The following is a 12,782-nucleotide window of genomic DNA, read 5'->3' as shown; positions in this document are numbered from 1 at the left end:
CTCTCTTCTTCTGTGGTGCTGTAATGTAGGCTACAGCGCTTCTTTTTCTGTGGTTTTACTGGCGGACTACAAACCAGCGCTAAAGGTACATGCCGCCGCGCCACCTACTGTGTCGGAGTGTGTGTGTGTGTGTGTGTGTGTGTGTGTGTGTGTGTGTGTGTGTGTGTGTGTGTGTCTAAACAACAAAAACGAATAACGAGAAAGAGAAAAAAAGAAAAAATTATATTATATTTTCGTTTAAATATTTAATGAGGCTACAGCGCTCCTACTGGTTAGCCTTACAATTGCAGTGGAAATTGTATTCCCCCCCCACCAATCAATCAATCAAACTCGATTTGTATAGCACTTTTGTAATGTTACATCATAATTCTTATGAATCTGCAGTGAGGAAACACCAGAGGTAGGAGACGCATGTGAAAAGTAAGAATACCCAAATAAATTAAAAGGTTTTGAATTTCAAAACATATTTTAAGGAAAGAATAAAATAAAGTCACTGGAGAATAAAGTGAGTAAAACCAAACATGTAAAGAGAGGTATTAAAAGGAAAAAGATAAATAACATAATAAAACAACTAAGAGTAAAAGTAAGGAAGTAAAACCAGACATAAAAGGTGAGTTATGAAGAAGAAAACAAACAAGAAATAAAATAGAATAAAGTCAATGTCCAAGTAGGAAAACATGCTAAAATATAAAATAAAAGACAGATTAATAAATAAATAAAGTTCAATTGAAAGCCAGATTAAAAAGGTAGGTCTTCTAAATTTGCTTTTAGATTAATCCATCCTTTACATAAAAAAAACCCTCCAGATATGTATAAAGACATAAAAAATACCTATCTTGGAACATGAATGTCTGATGTGTTTTTTCCACACAAAAAATAGCCTCATGTGACCACTTACTCCTCCTCCCTCATTAAAATTTTCAGACTAACTACATAGGCTATGTAAATGTATTTAATCTTCACATTCAGTAAAATTCCTTGAAATCCAGATGGCTGTTTTGTTCTCCTGTTTTAGGTAACATAATAGAGTGACTTTACATAAATAAATAATGTAAAACCTAAATAATACACTCTATGCTATGAAAGCTTCATTAAGGACCAGTTAATTAAATCCACTGACTTGACAAGTGCTGCTAAAGATTGAAACTACTGGAAAATGTATAATTGGAATTGCTTTATATTTTCAGAGAATAAAGACATTTTAAACATACACACAGCAGTATAATTTCTATTCAACATTGTACATATTATAAATAAAGACAAACACCTGAAATGCTACAGATACTTAAAGTGTGTGAGTATTATATCACATGAATGTAGCATACTGGACTCCTTTGCCATGTCATTTAAATAAATAAAAAACGTCCCTCATGAAATGACACTTTAAAATAAGTTACAGTTACTGACATCATATGATATAGTACAACATAAGTCAGGGTAACTTGTTATTACTGAGTGACAAGAGAAAAACACTTTTAAAGGCCTCCATTTTCACCTTAAAACCTTGGCATTTTACCATTGGATGCATAGGCTGAATGTTTACAGTGCCTCTTCAACATGTTCTTATCAAGACTTACGACACTGGAATAAATTTGCTGCTCTTACTGACTGTGAGATAGTGTTTCGTGCTGTTATCACCAGTTTCAACTATCCCGGCTCTTTCAAGCATGCAGGAATTTCAATCATCATCCATCCAGCACTCAGTATTCAGAGGCTTTATTGACTTCTGTCTTGCATGCTGCCCAGCTCTGACTTTGAGAGGACTGTTAAGTGCGAGAGATAATATGACTGATCTCAATGGGGTCTCTTCCCCAGGCCACTTCTCCCTTATTCCCATATCACTCCCACTTACTTTGTATGACTGTATGAATTTGTCTATCTCCCATTCCTCTCAGCTGCCTCTTCCTGTCCTTCTGCCTCTCTTCACCCCCCCTACTCTTCTTCTGTGTCGACTTTTCCTTCTATCTCTCCACTCAATCCTCTCCCTCTCTCTCTCTCCCCCTCTCTCTCCCCCTCTCTCTCTCCCTCTCTCTCTCTCTCGCTCTATCATCCAGCTATTACGACAGGAGCAGTGCCCTCGTCTGCCTTGGCCTGAGCACACACTCATCAGGCATTCCTTATGTTGCTCCACTCGGCGGTGTCCTCCTTTCCCCTCTCCACACAGTGACTGTGCCTCTTGCTCCAGTCTCCAGGGGTCGTCAGTCTGCCATCAGCCCCCTCTGAAGTGGCGAGCCACAGAGATTACTGTCTGATCCTTGGTGACTTAGAGATATTTTTAAGAGATGATGTTGTGTGAAATAAAGACTTGACCCCTTCTAAAATAGGCAAGGGAGGAAATGCAGAGAGTGTTTTGTAAAATCTTTTCATAGGAAGACAGCCTTGTCCAAGTGATGTTTTTTTAAGTGATACAGTGAGATCTTGACAAAATGAAAAGCCACGTGGAAGCATAGCTGAGTGAACCTGCTGATCTCAATGACTTATTTAGGAGCTGCAGTATTTTGTGCATGTACATTACACAAGCACACACACAAAATGTACACAAGTGGTATTTTCAGGGTCTGTGGTTTTGGTCAGCAGAGCTCTTGAAGGATGTGGGGTGTAGTAGAGAGAGAGAGGGTGAAGAGAGTGAAGGTCACTGAGATGCCTTTTCCTGTGGACAAGCTGCCTGGACTATTATTGGCTTTGCAGGGGCTCTGTGGACATGTTACAAAGGAAATCCTACGTGTCATTCAAAATGGGGAACATGTAGCTAAATGCTAATATTAGCTAATAAGCTAATATTTCCCTGTCTTTTCAAATACCCAGTGCCACACTAACATGCTGATGTTTACCATATTCACCATCTAAGTTTAGCATGTTAGCATGTGCTAAGTAGGCTGATGGTATTTGGTCATAAACTAAATTAAGCACTGGACACATTAGACCTGATGTATCAAGTGATGAAAAGTTGTGGGATTATCCAAGTTATTACAAGTCATCCTGAGGGGGACACGAATATCTGAATTAAACTGTCACGTCCAACAATCCCGTTGTTTTTTTTAACATTTCACTCAAAACCTCATGGTGGCACTAAAGGAAATGTCAGGGGATCACCAAGTGCATACTGGGCACTGTGGATATCTGTATCCTATCTGGCTAAGGCAATTCATCCAATAATTGGTCCAGCCTAGCCTAGCATGGCTAAACATATAGTATATTGACCAAAGATCTGGTCAAGACTGGGATTCCCAAATTTTCATTTTGCACAAATATTTTAGAAAAGAATGGCAATGCCAACACTGTCCTCTATGTTCTGCCATCCACAAATAGATTTCTGCATAGGTTGTGTATTTGTATGATACAGAAGCGTATTGTTGTCACACCAGAAAAAACCGGATCAGTATCACGTTATAACGTGATAGTTTCTTGTTATAACATAACACTTTTCACACACTGCAGCAAATGATACTGAGGCCTCTTTTTATGTTATTCAAATTCTACATTGCCATCAAGTAATGACATGCAGTAAACCTATTCATTATTTTGTCAATTTGATAACGATTGTTTCTTAGAGTATGAAGGTGATGTGATTACACTTCAGAAAAATAAACATGTCAGATTCTACACTATGTCCTTGAAATATGAAACACCTTTTTCTCAATTTGCTGTTCAGGAAGCTTTCTTATTAGGGAATTTTAATACTTTGACATCTGTGCTGATATGCATAATTCACTGATTTAGAGGGCAGCAGAAGTTATATGTCACACATGAGGAAGTGATATTATGTGTGATATCAAGTCTGCAGAAAACATTAAAAAAGTGATTTTACAACGTAAAAGTACATCATGTTCCCACATTTCTATAGTTGAAGCCCAGTTAATGAAATGTAACATTTTAGAGGCCTAATTAAATTGAATTGTACATATCAAAGAAGAAACTGTACAGAGAGGAATACCCAATTATTCGTTATCTGATAACTTTATTATCAAGTTAAAAAAAGACAATGAATTACAATATTTACAGAATATCCAGAGATAAATGGAATAAAATTGTAAACAATCATCCTAGGCAACATCACAACCCACCATCAGGTAATCAGATTTATATGGGAAGAAAGGCAAGAAGGAGAGATTCTAGTGTCAAACTATGGAGACAACAGTCTGAAAAGAGAAATGCATTGGAAACAAACTAAACATATATACAAGTATCCAGTGTGTTGTCAGCAGGGACTTAACTTTGGGTAAATTGGGAATATGACAGTCTAGAGACTGCACACAGTGAGGGATTCATAGTCAGTTTCTATTAAAATGATCACAGAACAACAAACAATTTTGGGTTGACAGCTTCATTACCCAGATTGTCCCAATCTATCATCCGGTTTTTACACTGGGCTTTCAAGCTGGGTGACAAGCTGCCTTACAAAGCTTATTTCTACAACAACAGTTTTACTTTCAAAAAGCTACAAGCTGGTTCTGTAAAACAGAAAAAACGGGGGCTTTGAGATTCAGCACCAACTCAACCTGTTTTTAAGGTACAATGAGGATCGAACAGCATGGCAGGGCTGCTACATTCCCACCTAGTGTTGACTGGGTAGACTATCGGCAGGCCTACTTTGAGCAAGAGAGCCGCTGCCCTTACTGGTCATGGATAGAAGATACTGGAGTGTCAGATGTTAGACTGGACGTGAATGAGCTAGATCTCAGAGGGATCTACAGGTTGAGTGGAAACCCAGTTGGTGACAGAGCCCAGAAAAGGACCAAGCAGTTAAGGTAAATGCACCCAAAGCTACAATTTTTTTCTTGTGTCTTTCTTGCAATGTTTTTGCTCTTCACCATCAATGCCCTGGCCATTAATTAGTAGGGAACTGCATCATTGGCTTTTACTTGTTTAAATATGGTACAACCACACTGTTCTTCCTATCTGTTCGTTCCCATTACAGTACAAAAAGGAGATATTTTTCATTGTAGCCAGACATTGTACAACAGCGTAATAATGTTGGATTGGGGACTCAAAAAGCCCCTAAGGGTTATCTATCATCTTTAGATTTCTTTTTTTCTATTTTTTTTATTTTTTATGAGAACACCTAAAGGAAAAAAGGGTTAAAGTATCCTTTCTGAAACACCACAGTTCAAACACTTAACAAGTAGTTTTTGTTTTCTATACATGGCTGCAAACATGTAGTTTACCTGGGATCCACCCATAGAACTCCAATTCTAAAATTCTATTGTCCAACACCAGATTTCTCATTTTCCATCTATGGTTCAACGCTCAGGAAAGACAATCACAGCAGCAGCAAACACAGCAGGCGTAGTAAATATTTTGGTACCAAGAACACAATAACAATTTATTGTGTTTCTCCACATATTTGATATTGAAGTTATCAGCCGTTTCATTTCAAACTGTTTAACATTACTTGTTGGTCATATTGGAATTTCGACATAAATTTGACTTAATTGCTATTCATTTCTTATAAGGCTTATGGGCATTCAAGCAGCAACTTGCAACAAATACAATCTCTGCCTTTTTTCAACATCAACAATGACAACTTTGTCTAAAAAGAAGAACACAAATGCAGGCTATGACAGTTGTGTCGATACAGGATGAAAATTTAGAGGGGTTTAAGTTGGGGGATTTGACACCTTTAAAAATTCAATCTTCACATTACAGTTCCAGTGGCACATATATACTTTATATATGTGGGAAAAAATAGTTTCAAGGCTTTCTGCCCTGGTTACACTTGTCTTTTCAGTGTATCCAATCATGTTAAAACTGAACCACAGATTGTGCGCCTGAGGCATCAGCTATATGTTTCTGAGGCTAGATATGAGTTCAATGCTTGATGTCAGCCTGTCATCCAAATTTGGATGATGTGGGTAACCTATGGACTTATGGAAATCACCAGGGCTGACTGTGAAAGGCCGAGACACCTGTCAATCAAGCAAATATAGCTTCAGACACACCACCTTTAGCATGGAATTGCATTTATGGTGCTCAGAGTTCTTCAGTGGGAAGCAGCCCAAATGAAACCTGATCATCCACAGTAATGAGACTGAGATGTTGATTTTCTATTCATAAAATGTAATTATTTCAATGCTGTAATCATAACCAATTCACTACCTTTACATAAAGGAAATGATAGATGGATACAGGATCTGGGTACATAAAATACATGTCCAGACAACAGTAGAGAGAAATGAGAAAATATGACTTTTTTTATTGTAATTTTGTCAAACTTGACTTTCTATTTTGAGAGAAGTTGAGTGTTTTCCTAGTAACTTCAAAACAGCGGGAGTTCTCTAAAAGCCATATAGTGACCATTAGAGGAACTGCAATTTAAGGCACTTTGGCACTGGCTTCAACATTCAGCCTTGGTTATCAACACTTCAGTACACAGTGCAGCCCGATTCTGTACATAATGTAATCCAGTGAGCCAGACCCAATCATTTTTATCCTGATTCCTGTCTGTGGTGTTTGGGGCTTCTCTGATTGTTTTGAACCAGGTGGGACTCATTTGGATGAAGGCAATGTCACATACTACTGTGCACCAATCAGGATTTAACAGTATTTTAATCCAAATCTTTGACAGTTATGGGGCTTGTTGCAAGTTTATGAGCATTTAACACTTTAATAAAAGTATTTTTTTCAAAACTTTGATTGTTAATTTAGTCATGAATATCTAACTTTGTAGAGAATTAGGTTTTGAATCAGTTTCAGGGGTTTTCACTGTCATGTGTGGATGCATACCCATTCACAGTTTTTGCACTGAAAAGACAAGTGTGACCTCTCTCTTTTGGTCATGATGCCACTATTGATTAAACCTGTAGTCGCGTTCCAGGCTAACCCTTAATATTCTCAGTTTAACGGATACCTTTATCATATGGTTGCAGTCATGACACATTAAACATACCGCTGTTGTTATATAAATCTGCTGAGTGCACAGGTTAATTGTGTATTGATAACCTGGACTACAAACAACAAAACGTATTACACGGGAAAGGTAGATTTCAACTAATTCTGTTATGATTCCATCAGTGAAATTACTGAACAATAAAATAGTACAGTCAAAATGCTAAGGGTGCCACAGGCTGAAGGCTTATACGCAGTATAATATTAAGGGACCTAAAATATAGCAATTTGCTACAAACATTGGGGTGAATCGTCAGTATTTCTATGAATGAAGAAATTATTTTACTAAAACTACTTAAGGTGCGACTCTTCCTCAAGGAATACTTCTAAACATTTAACACAAGGCTAAAATGGAAAAAGTCTCAAATTTCAACAAAAAACAAGTAAAGGTAGCTCTACAGGGGGCCATAATTGTAAATGCTTTCATATCTTATTCGTTTCTTTTAGGTATGTTTACAGTACCCCTGTTTTGGAGTAAAAAGGGGAGTGTAAAAGGTGCTTCAGATAATAAAATGTTAAATTTAGTTTTAGTTTTGGACAACATTCTTTATAAATAGCTTAGTTTTATCTAGGTGGGATCTTTCACTGTAGATTTGACCAGAATGTCAGCAATAAAGAGTTCTGTTCACTATTGGTTACCAATATATAAGATCTGTCCTAGGGGACTGCCCATTTAAAGAGCTCAGCCGTTTTATGCAGCACAACCTAATACTTATATATGTAACACCTAAAATCTAATAATGCGCCAACTCATAAGAAGTCACTTTTTCAGTTTCAATATTTTTGTTTCCTTTAACGTCCTATTTTAATCATCATCCAACTCAGTGCTGATCCTACCCAGTTTCATCATATTCTAGCACAATATCCCGAGAGGCCACAATCTGTTTAACCAAACAGTTGATCCTTTTTGGTGTCAAGCATTTCTTTGTCTTCCATATACTGGCTTTGACTTCTCTGTGATGGATCTGCAGGGTTCTCTTCCTCTTTTGAGTTGCTGGACAGGTCCAATCCCATGTCCATCAAGGCAGAGGTGCCAGTGGAAGATGGAGCTGAGGCTTCTACTGCTGAGGTGGTGCTGGTGTCCATTCGACTGTTGTTAACCATCCTAAAACATGAAGCAGAGGGCATAAATGTGATGAAATGAGATGTGATGAGATACTACCAAACACAAGCCTACTGATAGAGGGGGTATAATGAAAAATGTACAGATTTACAGTAATAAAAAATGAATAGTGTATTAATAATAATAATAATAATTTCTAAGTCTGAATGCACAACCTGAATCATTTGACAAAAGAAGACCAACTTCAAGGTACAGACACCAGAAAGACAGATAAAGAGGGCTATGGTTACAGAAGAAAGGACAAAATACTTATCACAGCTCACTGACAAAAATCCACATATCCCTAAGTTACTATTTAAGGACATAAATTCTCTTTATACTACTCTCTTTATTCCTAAAAAGTCTCTACTGCTCAGAGACATGTTTGTCTTCTTTTGTTGAGAAAGTTGTCAGCATTAGAGCTCTAACTTTGCAATCTCTGTTTATCTTACCATCCAGTGGGACTTCTTAGGTTTTTAGTCTGACCTACTGAGGATGATTAATGGCATGAAATCTTCCTCTTCTGTTTAACATGTTTTACCACAACTTTTGTAAACAGTTTCTCCTATTTTCACATCTGATATTTTATCATCAGGGACTGTTCCTCCTATTTCAGCCCCTGTTTTACTTAAGATGCTTTACAATCATGGCAATCAGTTCGCCCACAACACTGTGTGGATGCAACTTGTACTTGTTCAATGCAAATATTACCTGTGGGGTTCTGCAGGGGTCTATTAATGGTCTTTTACTGTCCTCAATCTACATGTTAGCACAGACTCGCAACTCAAAAATGTATTTTTGTTGTTATGCTGACAGATATATTTGTCCATGAATCCATCCGTCTTCTTTCATTCAGTGCTGCATAAACCCTTACACACACACTACACGCATTCTACATTACCGTAACTCATTATTTACCGGATTGCAACTGATTCAGTGCCTCAGGTTTGTACAAAATATGGCCACTAGGGTTCTTATAAGAACTAGAAATATTTGCCTCCTTGAACTGGTGATGTTTAGAATTGATTTTTAAATCCTACTGCTTGTCTGTACGGCAGTGATTGGCCTTGTCCTATCCTACATTGTCGACCTTGTCAGTAAATACACTCCTGTTTGTAATCTGAGATGTGTTGACCAGCTGTTGTTGTTGGTCCCCAAGGCAAGAATGGAAACAAATGGTAGTAGGTTCTTATTATTCCTATTCTTTATTTTATTTTTTATTCCTCTTTTAGATTTGCATTTGTTTTTAAATCTTTTCTTAATTGCACTGAATTCATTCCATTTTGTAATTATGGTGTGCGTGACAGAATTGGTCGGGGGAGCTTATTAAATAGGAAGAGAGACAAGTTCACACATGAAGAGAAAGCACAGAAGAGGAGGAAAAAAATACTTACATGCCATGTCGAAGAACATGGCGTTCCCACTCAAAGCTGTTGGTGAAGCAGCGGCCACAGAACTCACAGGGAAGACGTTTCTCTACAACGCCCGGTCCAGAGCTACTGCTGCTGCTGCTGGTAGGAGATGCAAGAACCCCTGGGAAACAGAGTTTAAATGGTTGTTTATATTCAGAGTAGTAACTTCACAGGTTTCCTATTTGTTATAATTTTCATTTATTGTCATGCAATTCATATTCCATAAGTAGTTGCACATTAATCACTGAATAAAACTGCTTAATATATTAGAAATGAATGTTGGCTCTGGCTGTGTAGACCAGAGATGATCCGTATATGTTGGCATTAAATCTACTTTTTGCTTCAGTGTCCAGACCAACTATATTCAATGAATCATAACTAGAAGATTGAAATGAGGAATCATTTCAGAATTGTAGGGTTGTTATATTATTATATGGCTATTTTGGGAGACAAACAGTGTTCAAGAAGAATAGCTCAAACTCATTACAAAGCATATATATGTATGTTATGGGATTTCCAAGATAAATGATTTTCTGGAATAATGTTTGTTTTTTACTTCTGGGGTTTTTTATTTGGCTTAAAAAGAGACACAAGAGGTTTTTCGCACAGATCACAATTTGATATAAAATAACTGAGAAGAACAGAGAAAATGGCTTTTCAGCAGATAACAATTTACAGTGTGATCCCAGAAGGTTTTAATGTTGTGCAATACACTCATATGGTATGGCAGCCAAACAGTACCCTGTAGTATTCTCTGTTTACCTTGACTATCTAGGTGTGAAATGTCTGTTTGCTCTTAGAGTATTTACCGCTGAACATTGTTTTTTTTTACTGACATAAAATAAACAGTTTGAAGAATTTTAAGGGAATTTAAAGTAGCTGTATTTCACAATCTTATCTAATGTAGGATTCAAACTTCCTGATACAATCTTTTGTTTAAAATAAATAGAAATATTTTTTTTAAAAATGACTATTAGAGACAAATAAGATCAGGTGTATCCTCTTTTGCTAACTATTATTCATGGTGTCTGTGATGTTTTGGGAACAAATATGCTCTGATCATATTTCATGCTTATTTCAAGTGTTCAACAACTATTTGATTTCTTAAAAAAATACATAGCTCTAAAATTTTCTTTTGGATATGCACACTGTCAGTTTACATTTTACATTTATTGTGTATTTATTGTGCATTTTCTTATCATTTCACCAATAATTTGAACCCAAAATCACACATTAATGTTTTATATACAGTAACATTACAGGTAACGGTAACTCATGGCTCCCAGTAGTCATAGTAACACAACATGATTTGTGGTCTAAAAAGGTTTGAGGATCACTGGTCTATTGGACAACAGGGTAAGGATGAACACTAGGGCTGTTCCATCTGTATTACCTTGTATGGTGGTCTTTTCTTCTTCCACCTCCTTTACTTCCTCCTCTTCTTCCTCATACTCCTCTTCCTCTTTGATGTTGTTCTCCATCTCTTCATCATCCATCTCTCTCTGTTCCTCCATCATGTTCTCCATAATTGCCATCCCTTCATCCTCGTCCTCCTCCACAGTGACTTTTCCATCTACCACCATATCCATAATTTCTTTCTCCTCTTCATCATCTGTGCTGCTCCCTTGTCCCTTTATCATGTCCAGATGGTCCAGGTTGACCCGGCCCATCAGCTCAAAGTTACGGATAACCTGATTAAAAACAAGATTGTATATTAAGTTTGGTACAGCGTGCTCTGAGCAGTCAAAGCAGAATTTTTAAGCTCAATGTTCTTTGTCTTGTAGCATTTTTAAATGTATTAATTTATCAGAAAAACTTGAGAATAATATATACGGTATACATTCTGGAGCCTCTTTATGCAGATTTCACTGCAGTGTTAAGACATTAAAATAACTGTTTCTATATGGGTGTTTGGTTCATGATATACACCTACAATATAGCAATGTTTCTCTGTTCTATGTTCATTCATTGTAACACAAATTAGCATTCTGCCCATACACATAATAAAAAGTAAAAGTCTCAATGATAGTCAACTTCTAGCTGCAATAAATCACTTGTGTGACACTAAATGTACCTCAAAACAATTATGGTTTTCTTGGATTTCTAACATTTGACTTGATCTGAATATGAATGAATTATTTTCTCAACTCTTATCTTTTATTATTTATTTTTATTATATTCTTATTTCAAGCAACAAGTAACAGTTGGGCAAAAACAACAATCTCTAAAGAATAAAAAATGATAATTGGGTGCCCTTTTTGAAGTTTAATGTACTCTAAACTCCAAAAATACCATCTGCCTTCTCACATCAACTCATGAATTATCCCCATTCAGGGAGACGAAACCTTTTCTCCTGGATGTGGTTAGAATATAGCGAAGCTGAAGTAACCTGATATGTATGCACGAGTCATCTTATTCCACTGTGTCATTCAGTAGCTATTTCTCTGATATTTATATCTGCTTATCTGCCAAGATGTAGAATGCAGTTTAATTTTGGATTTATAAGCTTGTGTAGCAATGTTATCTGCCATTTGAATAAATCTCTTCCATATGTAAATGTTCACATTCAAGGACACTAAAGGAAAAGTTTGCAATGAAAAATAAGATAGGGAGTAACTTAACATTATGGCCCACAAACTATGACCAAGGAATTTAGTTACATTTAGTTACACATTTGGACTCAACCCCGACCTTGTGCTCAAGGCGAAGATGCTCCTCTAGCTGGCTCCGTCGACTGCTGTCATAATAGCAGAGCTGGCACTGGTAGGGCTTGATTTCAGCGTGCTTCTGCAGGTGCAGCTGCAGGGCTTGGTCACTGGAGCATGTAAAGGTGCATTTGTGGCAACGGAACACCAGGCCCTGAAGGTGGCGTGAAAGCTTAGAGCGGCTCACCTCCAGTGGAGCCACACGCTCCTCTGATGGAGGAAAAGAAGAAGGATGTTGTGGATTATTAGGTTGGAGAGAGGGAAGGGAAACAAGAGGAGAGCAGGAGAAGGGTAAAGAAAAAGAGCATGAGAAAGTGAGAAGAGGAAGAGGAGATGTGTCACAAAGGCACTCACACACGTACTGTAGCTATAGGAAACAAAGTAATCACATAGGCTGTTACCATTTGGTGATTTTTTCATTTTCTCTGTTTCAACACAAACACTTCCTCTTGATAACTCATTAGTCACATAAAAACTCCCCAAAAACCTTTTATCCAATTATCAAAGCAATTCCATCCCTCTGTGCTTGCTTTTAAAGGACCAGTGTGTAAGATTTAGTGGCATCTAGTGGTGAGATTGCAGATTGCAACCAAATGAATACACCTCCACTCCCCTATCCTCTTGAAAGTGTGTAGCAGAACCTACAGTGGTCGTGAAACTTGCAAAAATGTGAAAGGC

At 37.2% G+C, this 12,782-nt stretch overlaps 1 protein-coding gene across 1 annotated transcript in view; it reads right to left on the bottom strand.

Moving 5' to 3' along the window:
- Nucleotides 1-7,410: 7,410 nt before the first annotated feature.
- znf462 (zinc finger protein 462) overlaps nucleotides 7,411-12,782 on the bottom strand; it is a 45,214-nt gene continuing 39,842 nt past the window's right edge. Inside the window, exons 10-13 of the mRNA XM_053340330.1 lie at nucleotides 12,091-12,314; nucleotides 10,793-11,090; nucleotides 9,382-9,520; nucleotides 7,411-7,990 (exon numbers count right to left, since the gene is read on the bottom strand). Coding sequence (XP_053196305.1) covers nucleotides 7,771-7,990; nucleotides 9,382-9,520; nucleotides 10,793-11,090; nucleotides 12,091-12,314 — 881 coding nt within the window. The 3' untranslated portion in view covers nucleotides 7,411-7,770. The remainder of the gene's footprint in view (nucleotides 7,991-9,381; nucleotides 9,521-10,792; nucleotides 11,091-12,090; nucleotides 12,315-12,782) is intronic.

The sequence above is a fragment of the Scomber japonicus genome, chromosome 19 (genome assembly GCF_027409825.1).
Source record: "Scomber japonicus isolate fScoJap1 chromosome 19, fScoJap1.pri, whole genome shotgun sequence".
NCBI lineage: Eukaryota > Metazoa > Chordata > Actinopteri > Scombriformes > Scombridae > Scomber > Scomber japonicus.
This window is presented reverse-complemented; position numbering and strand designations above follow the sequence as displayed.